The sequence below is a fragment of the Hemitrygon akajei genome, chromosome 12 (genome assembly GCF_048418815.1).
Source record: "Hemitrygon akajei chromosome 12, sHemAka1.3, whole genome shotgun sequence".
In the NCBI taxonomy this organism is placed as follows: domain Eukaryota; kingdom Metazoa; phylum Chordata; class Chondrichthyes; order Myliobatiformes; family Dasyatidae; genus Hemitrygon; species Hemitrygon akajei.
In genome coordinates this window covers 19,133,770-19,149,935 of record NC_133135.1, presented here as the reverse complement: position 1 = coordinate 19,149,935, position 16,166 = coordinate 19,133,770, and the positions used below count along the sequence as shown (strand labels likewise).

At 40.1% G+C, this 16,166-nt stretch overlaps 1 protein-coding gene across 1 annotated transcript; it reads left to right on the top strand.

The window, feature by feature from the left end:
• The first annotated feature begins 5,718 nt into the window (after window positions 1-5,718).
• barhl2 (BarH-like homeobox 2) lies at window positions 5,719-14,446 on the top strand. Its single transcript, XM_073062651.1, has 3 exons — window positions 5,719-6,893; window positions 8,425-8,650; window positions 10,043-14,446. The coding sequence occupies exons 1-3, from the start codon at window positions 6,386-6,388 to the stop codon at window positions 10,332-10,334; spliced, it is 1,026 nt and encodes a 341-aa protein (XP_072918752.1). The 5' UTR covers window positions 5,719-6,385; the 3' UTR covers window positions 10,335-14,446.
• The last annotated feature ends 1,720 nt before the right edge of the window (window positions 14,447-16,166 follow it).

Sequence of the window (16,166 nt, the reverse complement as noted above, 5' to 3'; positions counted from 1 at the left end):
GTTTGAGTAACGCAAGTCTGACACCTCAGAACAAGCTCAGGAGAGAATCAATATGCTGCGAACCTCTAATTTACTAACACTTCATCGACCATTGGCTCGGACTAATAACATGATACCTAAACTGATAGCATTCAATTTGTTCCAGCAACTGTACTAAACCTAAGAAAGCGATCGATTGAAGCTCAAAAGAGCCGATTCTATTAAGTGAATGTTAATTAACATGTTAGATTAGTTTCCCAGGCTTGACTGACACGTTGTGTGATTTCTTTGATTTTTTACCAAGCTGCGGGCCAATGCAGGAAAACACGTTTAATAGAAAATAAATTGGGTATAGATTACCTCTATTGATTGGCTTGCCGCGGAATACGTGGAAGATAATTGTGAATTTATTTCACAAAAGTGGACTTGACATTGCGTTAACTGATGCCTCATTACCTGCCTTGTTTGGCATGTGTGTCAGATTAGTTTTTATGTAAAATTATTAGAGAGGATGTTTGAAAGGACGCGCCTTCCCTTGGTCGCTTTGGAAGGCGCCTGAATATTTAAAAGAAAATATGACGGGATTGCCTGACTAAAAGTTTTCAGATTGTTTGCCAGTTTTTGGCGGCTGGTTCTCGCCGGCGTCCATCGTTGCAACAACTGGCGTGTTTCAGCCCCGTTCGGCCAACTGGTAAACGAGGGCCGTGAGTACATTCCAGTCGCTAGTTCCAGTCCCCTCCCCAAAAAAAAATCACAGTGGGGTCAGTTCGAAGAATGCAAAATTCACAAAGCCTCCAATTAATAGTATGAGATTACTTGCATTTGCCAAAGATGACACAGATATATTCTTGATCACTGCTGTCACATTGAAACTGTATATAGGTCGGTGAACTGTGACTGTGCATCTGCTCTTCCCCGGAGCTCGGATCTGTTACAGAATTAGCCCAATAAATTTGTGAACGTTTATTTTAGCGGGTTTACCGCAATTAATAATACTGAGATTTGTTAAAATTCTGTGTGTTTACCGAAGGCTGTTTGAATTAATATTCAACAATTAATTTGGCGAAAACTAGACTTTGCACAAACCTGGCCATGGAAGAAAAACTTTGAAATGGGATTTTCACAAACAAATACAACAGATCTTATAAACCCACTCGGCTTTTGGACATTGCGGATACATTACATCCATTATTTTACTTGAAATATACAGTTCAAAAAATAAAGGTTACAGATCCCTCTTTTTTTTTATTAAGAAGGCGATTATCGCAGAGATTAGATGAGCAAAATAATCTGTTTAGTTTGAATCAGGATCTTTACCAGCCCTCGGAGTTGGGGTGTTTATTGTGAACATGGCATCGGTTAGCGCCACCTAGCAGTCACAGAAGAAATCGCTATCCATCACGATAATTAGGAATAAGCAGGGTATTATTTTGTTTTTTAACGCTCACGATATACATCTCTCTCTAGGAAATAAAAGCACCTTTACCTGTAGACACGGTCGGTTTTTTTTTGCTGTAAAACAATAACAGATAATAACAGTTGTTATTAGTCTGCCTCTACTAGGTTGAAGATACAGGTGCCACGTTAGAAATACAGGCGCTTTGCGCGCCAGGATGTTGTCTTCCAGCTGCTGAAGACAATATATAGAATGCCTCACGAGCCAATGGTTTACCGCTCTAAATAAATATATTAGAGGACACCAGGTTAAAATTACTCCGCGCAGTTTACTTTAACTTAAGAACAATAATACACATGTATGTTTTATTAAACATCAAGGTGATTTTCCCTAACGTAAGAAAATGCAATTGCCTAGAATGTCGGAAATAATAAACAGTACTCAGTATGGACTTCTGATTGAATGGTGTCTGAGTCACATATGCTATTGATAAACACAGAAACAGTCTGACCTCACTAATACGCCACCGTTGGATAATATTGTTTAATAAATAATTAAGCTGTCTCAAACTTTTTTAAGAAGCTTGTGCGACTCCCGCAGAAAGAGTGGCGCATACGCTCCATTTTGTGGTATGCGTTCTGTATATTACATATTTGAATATTGTTCTAATAATTGAACATAGAAACGCTTAGTTATTAGCGAACTATCAGATTTCCACTACTGTTTTCATTTTAAAGAGATATTAAATGCGAACATGTGGTATGCCTTAAATAACATTTAAACTAATATAGATAACAAAGTCATAAATATTTCAGTTTGTTTCTGCAATCAAATTAATTTCTTCACTTTTCCATTCTCTAAGTAAAACAACTATATATATAATTTTGAACTGTTATTTCTGACAAAAGCTATTCGAGTTTTGATATTTGTTACATGGAGAATGTCTTATATTGGACTCTGAAAGGAGCCATCGTGCTGATATAGAGCTTCTATCCTGTAAGTAATAGTGTGTAAGGAAAAGAGACATATGCGTCAATACACCGCCATTGATGATCTCCCCAACCATTTTAGAAGACATAACGTGAATAGTTTGGTAATGTATCAACCAATTTGCGTACAGTAAGCTCCCCCAAACGTCATTTTGGTATTCAGAAGATAAATTTGTCTTGTAGAGCTGCTGAGAACAATTCGGAGTAGGTCCCTTACTCACGGTCGTGGAGCCCTTTTCGTTCTTATCCGAAGGAGCATAAGGGGGATCTCAACTTAACCTCTCTTCCAAAAGACAGCACCTCCGCCAGCGCACCCCCTCCCCTCCCCCAATCGGCTCTACACTGGCACCTCAGCCCGGCTTTTCGTGCAAGTCTCTGGAATGGGACTTAAACTTTCTAATTCAGAAGCGAGTGTGCAATCTACCGAGTTTCGGCTGAAATTAACAGCATTTACTTCCTACTACAATTTTAATAATCCAGACTGCTGCAGGCTTGTCTTCAGAGCATTTTTACAAGAAGTTTAAGTATTCACGGGCGTTAGAGAACCCAAGCGCTGATTGCTTCCCACAAAAGCCCCATTTGATAAATGGCGTTCCTATCGAACGCTTATCAATTTTTGATGCAAGTTCACACTTTCCGCTTACTTTCTCTGATGTTAGACAATATAAAGTTTAACAGTTTACCAGTTCGGTGTATCCCGTGAATTCCCGATAATTTTGAATGAGATCATACGACAGAGTTAACACTTTATGCGAAAAACATCCAATACCCAATTGCTAATTTGTATACCCTTGAACTAAGAATCTCAATATTGCATTAACTGCATTAATACTGAATACAGCTAGTGTAGTGAGCGGCAAATGAGAAGTTTGCGGGCATGTACTGGTTCACCCAATGAATTTCGCCTAGTTGTTTTTTTTAGTCTTCAGAATGTGTGCTCACACTCAATTCAGCTAGGAACAAACTCAATCCTACGGGCGCTGTTCAGTTTCCCGAGCACTTAGATGCAAAAAAAATATATAAACACCTCTATTAATTATTGATGTAGAATGTTTAAACAATGATTCCCCTTTCATGCCTATGAATATTCCAGCCGTAAAACTCTTCGATTTAGCCGTATCCGCCTTGCTTTTGCAATTAATTCATACTAGAAATGCAGATGTTCATTGCACCATACAAAATCATCAGTCGTGGAATAGTGCTACCTCTGAAACCAGATCGTTTATTTACAATACTGCACAAGTGTTAGCAAACAGAATGGTCATAATGCATGTATGCACTATATATATATATCTTGTTTCAAATATCATCATTTTGAATAAGGCCTATTCAGGTATGTAACACGATAGCCAACAGGATCGACCTGACCTGGGGATCGGCCTAGCACGGTCTTCTTTTTTTCAAACAGTGCTAGTGTGGCGGATATACTGAAGCAGGAGCGCCGGCGGCCGCACAACGCAGGACCAAGTGTCGGACTGCAACAGATCCCTCTCATTATGCAAGTGCCCACAGAAAGAAGAAATGAAAGACTGACTGAGGTACGCTACAATTTAAGAAAAAAAGCTATATATAAAAATTCACCTCCTATGAGTCCGTCGTTTAAATATTTTGTACTGTTAATTGAATTTTCCTCAATTTAACCAACGCGTCTATATTTCGGATAAATGAATGCCTGAACCATAGTTCAAGTAAAATCCATAAGAGTAATGTTTGTGCAACTGGAAACATCGTAACTGTTTAGAATTACATAGAAACTCTTAACTCTCTTGTGGTAGTTTATAATGAGTTGCCACACATTATCTCTATCTCTCCCATATATATGCATATATTAAATATGGATTATCACCGCGGCTTGTCTATGAAGTATGGGAATATTTTCCCGCGATTTTTTTAACATTGCCAAGATTCGGCAAACAGATAAAGACAATTAAAAAAAATGAATGTTACCTTGGTCGGGAAATCCTTAAAATGAAAAACTGAAGTAAAATCCAAGTCCTGAAAGTTTGGATCATTCATTAGCACCTTATAATTACTCTGCTAATTAAGCCGACACTGTACTTAATCATGAGTAATATGCCGTCATGTCACTGGCTCTTCCCATTATTCTGACATTCAACAAGAGTCGGGTTTCAGGCCGCACTGAAATTAACACAAGTTGATACACTCTATAACACCGGTAACATAATTTGAAGTCCCACGGCGAATCCGCAAATATATATATATATACTGTTTATTACATTCACGCAAACAATACCGGAGGACCTCTTGACGGAACCGCGCTATTGTGTTTCATAAACAATTAACTTCATCGGAGATCATTAAAGACCATATGAAATCAAATATAATATTATAGGTATTATACAACACGCATAGATCATTATTGGGGGAAATTACACACGAAATTAAAGCAAATGCACCATGTTGTAGAATTATTTTGGTACATTTGGTACTTAAATATTCTACAAACAAGGTATTATGTTTTAGACATAACATTTGGATAAATGGGGAAAGGGTCAGAGCGAAGAGAATGATGTAAAATCTTCAGGGATTTCAAGTTGAAGAATAATTACTAGAGACGATTGTTTCACTTACTGTGATTTCATGCAATGTGTGCACAAGATTGCTACATTCTCCGCTGATCATTCAGTGCTTAGGTCAGGGGGCAATACAAAACAAAAATAATATTTGTTTAGGAAAGCGAGTTGTTTCTCGGGCACTCAGACTTTAAACAATATTTACTTTACATTGGCGTTAAACTGGTTGAATTGGTTCTGATTGGGGTAAATGAACGTAGATTAAAGCGATGATTTGCCGAGGTGGTGGAATATGCAAAATACTCGATAATTTTGTCAGGATACGTTGTGCTACATATAAAGTTTGTTAAGATGGCCGATTCACATTCTATATTTGAAATTAGGCTGTTTAATATATCAAGGAGACGGCGAGAAAGAATAGTTTCAATTGTGAACCTGAACCCATTGTTCATCTGGTTACATTTGTGATATTTTTCCTCATTATTTGAGATGTACTAGGCCATGGTAATAATGGATGATTAGACCACTGAATCGCAGTATTTAAAATATATATATATGTACAACACATTTTAAATGAAAGGTTTATTTTGGCGAGTCTAGCTTTGAATGCACCAGACGCTGGAGGTTGGCTAAAAGAGCATCTCGGCTCGATCGCCTGTTCTAAATGGACAAGATAAAATACGGCCCGTCTGATTGGCTTGTTGCTTGTAACGTCAGCCTGTTGGGCATTAGCAGACCAATGGTTGGGAAGAGTAATAAAATATGCGCTGTATTATAATAAGAAAAAAAATATGACACTCTGCAATGGCAGTGACGTCAGGTTAGGAAGTGATTGCCGTCCAGCGCTACCGATTTCTTGCAAAAGAGAGTGGTGTCTGGGAGTTATTCCTGCTTCATCCGTTCCACACCTCAACTTTGAACAAAGTTGAATAACAAGACCAAGCATCGTGGATTACCCCAGTTTTTAAAAAAAATTCCTGATGTATTAATTTTAAAAGTGTGGGTTTTCTAAGGAATAATATTTATAGCCTTAGCGTTGTGCAGCAAAGTTTATAGCACGTGTGAGTTTACAATTTCATTTTTGAAAGAAATCTCTGATTCTCCAGAAGGCAGCAAAAAAGGCAAGGGTTAGTCCACTCTTTCTCTCCCTCTCTCTCTCTCTCTCTCTTTCTCTCTCTCTCTCTCTCTCTCTCCCTAACTCTATCTTTCCCCCCCTTTCTCTCTCTCACACACACACATACACACACACGCACATACACACACACACACGCGCACACACACACATACACACACACACACACACACACACACACACACACACACACACACATACACGCACATACACACACATACACGCACAGACACATACATACATACACACATATACACAAATTACCGACGCTCCTGTTTTTGAACAGTCTAATCGTAAACTAAATTAAAGTACTGGCTGTGATGAAGATGCGTTCTTAAAATTGTAACGAACCGCGATGGAAGGACCAAACGGGTCTCACTTTGGGATAGACACTATTTTGGCCAACAGTTCCGGCAGCCCGGTGCTGATCAACGGTGATTATCGTCACAGCGACAGCAGGACTTCAGATTTTCGAAATCAGGCCACCCCGTCTCCCAGCTCGGAGGTAGACACGGCGGGCACGGCTCCCCTTTCACCCATCTCCATGGAGCACCAGGAACAGCATCTCGGGCCGGAGAAGCTTCACCAACATCAGCAGCAAAGTTTGCAGCCGCCGCAACCGCAGCAGCAACTCGCCGCCGGCGGCTCTGGTCCCAGGACTTCCACCTCTTCGTTTTTAATCAAAGACATCTTGGGCGATAGCAAACCGCTAGCAGCCTGTGCCCCTTACAGCACCAGCGTCTCCTCGCCCCATACTCCGAAACCAGAGGCAGAGTCCTTTCGGCAGAAGGTAGATTCCGAAGAGACGAAGAACAAACTCGACAAACGAGATGACACAGCAAGTGATAACATCAAATGTAACGGTGAGTCCGCCTTGCTTATCATTTCTTTAGGTGTATTTATATTACACATAAATGCCGCTTGCGTTTTTTTTGGTTATGTGTAACTCACAGCTTTTCAAGCGCTACAGACATATGTAACCTTACAGGCTGACAGCTTTAGGCGGCGTGGGGGGTTTGTCAGAGATTTCAGGGCACTGAACACACATACAGGCACACACAAACAATTCTTCGTTTGAACAACGCTGGGATGCTTTAAGAGGTTACCTTTGTGGCTAATTTGTTTCGTTCAGGGGTCCTTTAAACACTCGGTTTTGACTAGTGGCGTGTCACTGTCATCTTTGTTTATTCCGCCCCGTTCTTGCCGATAAACTGATATGAGTAAATAAACTCTGCTTAATATCCCACGTCTTTTCAAAACATTTCCGAATGGGCGCTTATGTAATTTGGGTGCCTGCAGTGGCCGGCTGCATTAAATCCATTGCTCCTGTTGAGGGAAATGTTACGGTGGGTTGCGGAGAAAGCTAGGCCTTAATACTTTATTTAAGCTGCACGCCGATTTTCATCTATTTTCGCTTTTTTTTGTCGGATGTAGGAATTATATAACGAGGAAATAAATTTCACCTCAATTAATCACTCATTGTCCTATTTAAACGGTACTAAATTACACGAAATCGCCAAGGTAATCTATGTTGGAATGCCAAAAAAAAAAGCTGATGATATTGTTGGCAATATAATTGTCCACTCTCTCTGCGGTAAGTAGCTGCCTGTCATTTTATAATAATTAGTATTTGAAACAGAAATGCGCGATCAATAGAATGATTTTCTTCACGTACATAATCTGCTTTAATATAAGATGATCGCTTGCCAAATATTTCTCATGATACATTATCACTACCAGCCATCTTTGTTGTTGTAAATTAAAAATACTGATCATTTTTATATAATTCATTCAGTGATTACTATTAGCATAATAGGGGGAAAAACAGATGTAGAGTCTGGTCTGGCGATTTTTATGCCCACACCTCCCCAGTGGGTCAATTAGAGAGATTATTGTTGTTCCTGCAGGGAAGATCATGCGGCGCTGCAAAAACTGGGACAAATAGAGATGGATTGACATATCGATCTTGATCTTTCAGCATTTCAGCAAAAACTCAAAGTTGACAAATAGTATCCGGAATTCTGAACACACTGACGCCTGGGCGTATATATCTACTGAAAGATCTGTAATGCACCAAATCACTTTCAAGATGATCTCCCGTTACTATTAAAGGTCCTTGCTTTGGCGAGCATTTGCGTTGATTTTGCCTTTTTTTTTATAGGGCACTGGACTTTTGAATAATTAATAGTTATAAATTCAGCATAAAATATGTTCCATGAATTGGAGCTGCATTAAAGAAACTGAAATGGTTATTTTATACATGCAAATGATATGCTAAATTGTTCAGGAAATTGAACTTTTTTCGCATAGGGTTACAGGATGTTTCACTAACAAATATTTGTGTGGTGCCCCTGGGCATTTGGATTCATACGTTGCCGTTGTATGTCATGTTAGGAACAAAAGAAGAAGGCGACCGTGAAATAACGAGTAGCCGGGAAAGTCCTCCCGTGCGGGCGAAGAAACCTCGGAAAGCAAGGACGGCCTTCTCGGACCACCAGCTCAACCAACTTGAGCGCAGTTTCGAGCGCCAGAAATACCTGAGCGTCCAGGACCGCATGGACTTGGCAGCGGCGCTCAACCTGACAGACACCCAGGTCAAAACCTGGTATCAGAACAGGAGGTACGTAGGGGCTGCCGGCCCAATGCACCACACCGCCGGCGTCTCTGGCCACGGGAACTGGGCGCCACGTAATCTGCATAAATTCAGTCAAAATAGCCGCTGTGTGGCCGTATAATAAATTTATTTAACAAATAGCACACACCCTCCAATTCCGCTGTAATAACATTTCAAAATTATGGCTAAGCCGCCGCTTTCGAAACCGGAGAACTGGTAACTCCGGAGCGGCAGGGCATTAGTTGGCTGTAATGCCAAAAAAACCCACACTAAAACCGTGACCCCCGAAGGAGAATTTATTTTCTTCAGAGAGCGGGAGGGATATATTCCCATATGACAGGCCCAAGAATCCAACTTGCTCCGAATTACCACCAAATTTTGGAAGCCCAATTAGACGTAGCCATCAATAAAGTCAAAATGTACTCCTTGGAGTGGAATATTTGTTACCCTGTTTTAAAATGTTTAAATATAGTTCCTTAAAACAAACTGTGGGCTTCATTTAGCTGCCGTGTAAAAACCCAACTGCAACGCCTGATTACTGTAATATGTCGTTAAACAATAGACTAATTTGAAATATTTTCCAATTGAACTTTAATCTTTGGGCGGCCGAACAAGACAAAGACGCCTTTCCCCCGCCGGAGGTAGATATTGTTTCAGTTACAACAAAACAACAACTTCATATGTTTTTTTGGCGACCCTTGGCCGCTAAAACAGATGCGAAACGTTGCGATCACAGCAGCGATAACTAAGTGCGGTTGGAAATGGCCTTCCAAGTACCATCCATACTACAGTTTTTCTGTCTGATTACATACAGTTTTCAACCATGCTAAATCTGTCAGCAAACATTAACGTCAACCGTTTCCAAATCTAAACGCGGTTTAATGCTTTACACCTTATAACCCTTTAACATGTTATTTCAGTTAGTCCCCCCCCCCCCGGTAATTATTCGGATGAAGCACGCAAACAAGCTGGGAACATTTAACTGAAGCTATCTTCCAGGCATGCATTTTTGCCATGCAATCCCCCTCACCCTTACTGATTTGCTATTAGCACTCATTATCCTAACCTGGTTTGCAATAGAATGCAGAACCGCTCAAAATACATATAATATTTAGAATAGTTTATGTACTGAGAATTTTTTTTCATTGATAAGCACTTATTAGGACTATTTGCTTTAATGGTTATATAAAATATTTAAATTTTAATTATATAATTGATATATGTCCTTCAATTCAGTCGAAGAAGTACAGCTTAAAATCCAAAATAAATTCCGTTGCTGAATGTTCCGGATTTCACGTTGTCTCTTGTAACACCGTTCCCTTCAGTTCACTTAGGGGTTGTTTGCTATGTGATTATGAAGCCTTAATTTTTCCCCTCTCTTTTCCTTCTCTAATTCAGGACGAAGTGGAAAAGACAGACTGCTGTAGGGCTGGAGCTGCTGGCCGAGGCCGGAAATTATTCCGCTTTGCAGAGAATGTTCCCGTCTCCCTATTTCTACCATCCAAGTTTGCTAACTAACATGGACACAACGGCGGCGGCGGCTATGTACATGTACCGGACTCCACCGCCTCATCCCGGACTGCAGCGGCCGCTGGTCCCGCGAGTTCTCATCCACGGGCTCGGCCCGGCAGGACAACCAGCACTCAACCCCCTGCCCAACCCTATCTCCGGTACACCACACCCCCGGTGAGAAATAGAGAGGGGGGCGAAAGGAGAGGAGGTGGAAAAAAGGAAACCACACACACACACACGCACACGCACACAGATCGTGAAAAGCCGAAAAATGGACATAAACGGACTCTGCTGTAAAGTAAGAGAAGAAAGGGTCGAGGGTAACGGACTTGGAACTTTGCACTGATTTCTCGTGACCTTTTTATCTGAACGTGGCATGCACCAGAATAGTGACAAGTGTACATTTTGAGGACGGCGTAATTTACGCGTATTTATTATATGTCGTCAGAGAAATCCGGGTTGAAACTATATAAACATTACTAAAGTACAAACAGATTTTTTTCTTCATTTTCATTCAGTCTTTTCAATCAAATAAATACTTAGATCAAGTAAACTACTGTTTGATTTAGTAGTTTGGTTTCTGTTTATCTTAAAGATGATTGTGAAACAAAATAATTTAAATGGAGCAATTCTTTGATAGTGCAGTATAACCTGTAATCATTCTTTATGGGAATAGTGTTGCGACTGGAAGGGCATAATTGGGCTGGGTAGTGAGATGTGATTAAACGGAGCGAGCCAAATGGAAGGAAGCCAGCGAGGTGCCGTGCCTAAATGAAAGTGGACTCTGCGGTAAGCTGGTTATGAATCACCCACTCGCCGAACTAAAGCGGGAGTTGACATTTTGACAAACAAATAAAAAGTTCCAACAGTAGACAGGTTTCTTCGCGGCATAGATGAGTTCTACGAAGTTTTTCTTTTCATTTTGAGAGGGAATAGTGACGTACCGAAATTAAATCTCGGCGCTTCTTTAAATGTTTAACCTAATTATAATTGGTCCAGAAATTTAAAATGTATGGATCTGTCCATCTATCCAACTATCTGTCTATCTATCTATCCAACCATTTATCTACCTATCTATCAAATCCCCCCATCTCTCTCTCTATCTATCTTTCTATCTATCTATCTAGAAGTTTACAATAGTAGCTAGTGAATATTGTATGGTTTGCTCACATTTTGTTTTGAATTGTTAACAGCGCATCATAATGGATGGTTTTGTCAGGCTGACTAGCCTGCCTGGGAAACGGGAATTTGTCCCAGCCTGGCAGCTGTTGTGGGGAAGCATAACGCTTGAAAGCACCGGCTTCGCCAGACAGCAGGCGTAAGGCTGCTCAGCGTGAGCGATTGGAGCAAAAAAAAAACCGCAGGGCCAACATCTTCAATGCGAGAGCTCGCAGCCAAAGCGCAGCCATAATCTCACCTACAACCCCTCCTTACCTAGTGTGATCTGAAGAGGGCTATGCGGTAATGACAACCAAACGCTTCTATTACCTTCTACTAAGCTCATCAAAACAAATTCTGATCTTGCTCTAATGCACGGTGTCAAATCTCTGACCGCTTTACACTAAATTACAAGGACGAAACAGTTGGGCAATGCAACTATTAACGCAGCCAGCCAAACTTTTTCAAATAATAGCTGGCGCGCGTCTAGCGCGATAATAGTAATTGATTTTAAAATGTTGTTGATTATATATTACAGCTAACAATGATAAGCATTAGAAGAAGGGAAATCGTGTATTGTAAGTGCGACTTATCAAAAAAAAATAGCGCCATCCTCCTGGAATTTACTTAATAATACACTGCTGATATATAATTTATCAAAGCGCATGGGCGCTTTCTGAGTAGACTCGCAAACAACAATCTCATCGGGTGGACTTCTAACAGTTTTAAAACCAGCGCGCTGTCCAAGCTCACAAAGCAATAGCATCCTCAAGCTGGGATGTCTGTAATTATAAAGAAATAATGAAGTTACATAAGCATTAATACACGTTTGGAATAAAAAGGAAAATGATCATTACCCCTAGAGGTTTCTGGTCGCATGGTGCTTCCATGTGAATAGATTCCAGAATGCGGGAGCCCCGGGGCACATTTGTTTTGGCTTCCGTAATTGGGGAATCATTTACTGATCTCTCTACTAATAAACTCGCGTTAAAAACAAATTGACCTCAGCGACTGTCTAATGAAAGGGAATAAGTGGCACGGAGACGCCCATCTCATTTGCCCCTCACTCACTCTACCCTTGCAGTCCCCTCGCCTCTGCTGGGGGCTGTTTGTTCAATCCCCAATCATTTATTTTCTGTAATTAGAATTGACGTACGCGGATTTTTTTTTCATTAGTTTGAGGTTTATTTTGTGGGCTGCAATCACTTCAGACGAATTGTTACAATTTGTTGAACCACCCCCGCGACATAAATAACAGGACGAAAGTTTTGTCAAATTGAGCTAAACATAATATAGGATTTGTAGGTATAGAGAACGCGAGAGCTCAGTGTAACAGCTCCGAACGAAATTTTCCTATTAGCCAAACGTAGAACCGGAGTTCCAAATTTTCCAGTTCAAAAACTTATATTAACTTCAACTTTCACTAGTTGTTTTACTCAATATTGATGACTGAAATAACGTATGCACAAACCTTTCTTGTACCATGTAAAGTGTACTGACTGCCTAGTCCCGGAACTTCTGGGGTTTAATCAAACTCAGCAGCATGAAAACAAGAAGTAGGAAGCTAAACGTTGCTGTTTAGCAATTTATGGAAGTTGGTAAATTTGTTTAAAAGTCATGGATTTAATTTCGCTAACAGTTTGAGAATGATAATTACGTCATCCCGACCAGGCCACGTCGAGTTCCAAATTTTGTACGTTCACGTCAGAGACAAACTTATTACACAGCAGCTTAAAATAAATACAAATTAACCTATCTTTTAATACTGCAAAATTTACATTTATAGTTGCTTTTACATTTCAGGTGGCGATTGTTTTACAAATTTTATCACCAACAAGAAACTTCAGTTTTTCTTCAGACTGTTAAATATTGTAATTCCGAATGATTATCAGTGTGAACTCGTTCTTTCGGGATTGACTTTGCGTGCAGAATATTTTAACTTAGGGGTAACGAATACTTTCCCACAATTTGGCGTTCTGATATAAGCATAGTTTAGATTTTCTAACCACCTACCGCAAAGTTAACAGAAGTTACTTGCAAACACAGATATATGGTTATGGCTACATTTTGGTAGGCCTCCCGTTAGGTCTTTGTTGAATGTGTTCTAATCCTGTTGTTAGACAGCCTCAGAATAACGCTCTGCCTGACCGACACGATTTTTAGTTTACACTGTGTAACCCTCTCTGAGGAGAGAGAAAACCGCCAAAGGAAAAAAGCACGCTCTGAATTTCCCACCACCCTCACATAAAACAATTTTAACGTCATAACGTCAACTGTAAGGTTGAATATTAATTAATAATAGTTTGGTTTAGATTTTGATGTTTGTGACGTGCAATGTAAATTGTTCTATTCCAGTTCCATATTCAGAATTCCCTCCAGGTGTTCATCCTGAAAATACTGAAACGCTATGGAAATGTTCAATCAGCAAAAGTAGATTCCGAGCGGTTTAATTTTTAATAACAACGCTTTACTCGATAGTTTGTGTAAACTAACAAGGTTTAAACTGGTGTTTATATTTTTGTTTTCAGATTAGCGGTGCGAGGATACCGCGCTATTTTGTCAGCAAGTTAAAAACAAGATTAAAGTTTCTACAGAAAATACGTAAAGTTCTTATTGTCTATAGCTTCTGCAGTGTGTGTGTAAGAATCAATGTAAAGATATACAGAAATATAATGTTCGCACACCAGAGTTTCGAAACATTACATAATATAGTGTTTTAAGGTTGCTAAATGGAAACAAACGGGAATACACTATAGAACACGGCAATTCAAATTAAAACACTTGTATTGTCTAAGGTTAAGAGCTATAATTTAGACCCGGTTGCAACTTTTAATTGTACGTTTTTCTTCAAAATCTTCATTTCTTGTCTGTTAATCTCACTTCTAACAGCTGTAAAACAAAGTTATTACTACTTTTTTAAACACATGAATGTTATTTCAAACGCCCGCCTTTCCAGACTGTTTTACCTTCAAACTGTTACACGGAAGCCACGCCTAAAACTGCAAAGCGATCCCAATCCTCACAATTAATCTAAAAGAAATATTTTAAGATATTCAAAATGTACAGCCATCTGAAGCATGAGAATTAAGTTCTGATGTTTGCATTTTAATAAAATGTAAAGAAGTTGCGATTTTTTTTGCTTCAAAGCGAATTTTTGATTTGATAATTTAAGTATTCTGACAAAGTCTTACTTTAGACTGGTTATCCCTAAGGAAGACGTATAATGGGGTTAAAAAACATATATGCCCTCTTTCTGTGTTCTGATACTGCCTTGTATTCAGAGGCCGCTCTGATATTGGTTATTGAAAGCACTCTAATACTCGAATCAACATTTATTGGATTTATTTAAATTGATTCGAATATATTCATGTGTATTAGAAGCTGTAACAGCCTTTAAAACAACGTTTTAAGTTTAATGTATATTGAATTTTCACTCTGTTATCACCACTTTCGTTTTTGTCTTCTTCAACGATTAATCATAGCGCGCCATGTTCTACTAAACCCGATTTACGTTTGTAAAACTGCTCTTATTTTGCCCTCTTTTCACTCTTGGGACAGCCACCAGTAAAGCCACAAACTAAAGATCCGATCATTTAAACCGAGGTGCGTCGAAATTTCTTCTCTCAGATGGCAGTGAATCGCTGAACTGCTCGTCCCTCAGGGCGCTGGAAGATAAATTTAAAGTGAAGATAGACAAATATTTGGGAAGGCCGAGGAATTGAGGGTGATGTGGAACTGGCGTGGTAAAGAACTTGAGGCCAGCGTAGATCAGGATTGATCACATTCTGTGACGGGCAGGCTTGAAGGGGCTGCTGGCCTTCCGTTTTTGTTGTGTTCTTTTGAGTCTGGAGCTAGTGGCTGGTTTGACTGAAATTCGCACAATGATGAAATTTAATCTTATTTAGCATAAAACTTGGTTACAATAATACTTATGTTTTAGTTCATTTGCCTGCCGCGGCACTCTGAATTCAACTATACAGAAGTGGAGATGCTGATCATAATTCTGTATCGTAGCAATAGGCAGATTGTTTTTTTTTTCTCATTCATTTTGGAGTTCCCTCTCTGGCCAACCTTTCGTTATGGAATTAGGACGTCCGCGTATTATTGTACTAAACCTGCTTGTTGAGCGGAAGCGCACGAAAGGAATGTTCTATGGTGGTCCATGTACTGTACTTGTGCTATTCTGCGTATAGGCAAGCATGTAGATACAACTTCTAGTGTAGACGTAAAACATTTAAAATGTTTCTGCGTGACCCAGTCTTTGGAAATAAATACACTTTCTTTTAATGTGTTATTTAAAAAAATATATACACGTGACCTAACTTATAACAGGCAAGTATTTGGGGCCGAACGTTGTGACAGCGCATATCCCTGGACAATTCTGGAATACAGACTTGGAAATACAACTCGATAAAGAGCGTGCAGTCACTGCCCCAGTCGAATTGTTACAGGCTATCCTGAAAGGGCGGCGTATTTCTGGTTCTACTTGGTTACCCCGTTCGGCTTTCTCTGCTCGTGTGCAGAAATGAAGTACACCCGGTGTCGTACACACGGCAGTGATGAAGCTTGAGATATTACTCCTCGGGTTTATCCATTTGACATCACGCATGTTTGCTGGAAGTTACCGAGAGGAATCCGCGGTGTTACTTATTCTGAGAACGCAGGAAGGGTGGGTTTAGTACTGGGCGGTCCACGGGAGAGACAGGGGAGGAACTGAGCGGAGTCCAGGTGAACAATGAGTACGAGGTAGGAGGAGTCATGCGAATAATGGGAACCCGGAAGGGGCGGTGGGGGGGGGGGGGAGGGGCGTGGAAAGGATTGGGGGAGAGATTAAGGAGATAAGGGGGAACGG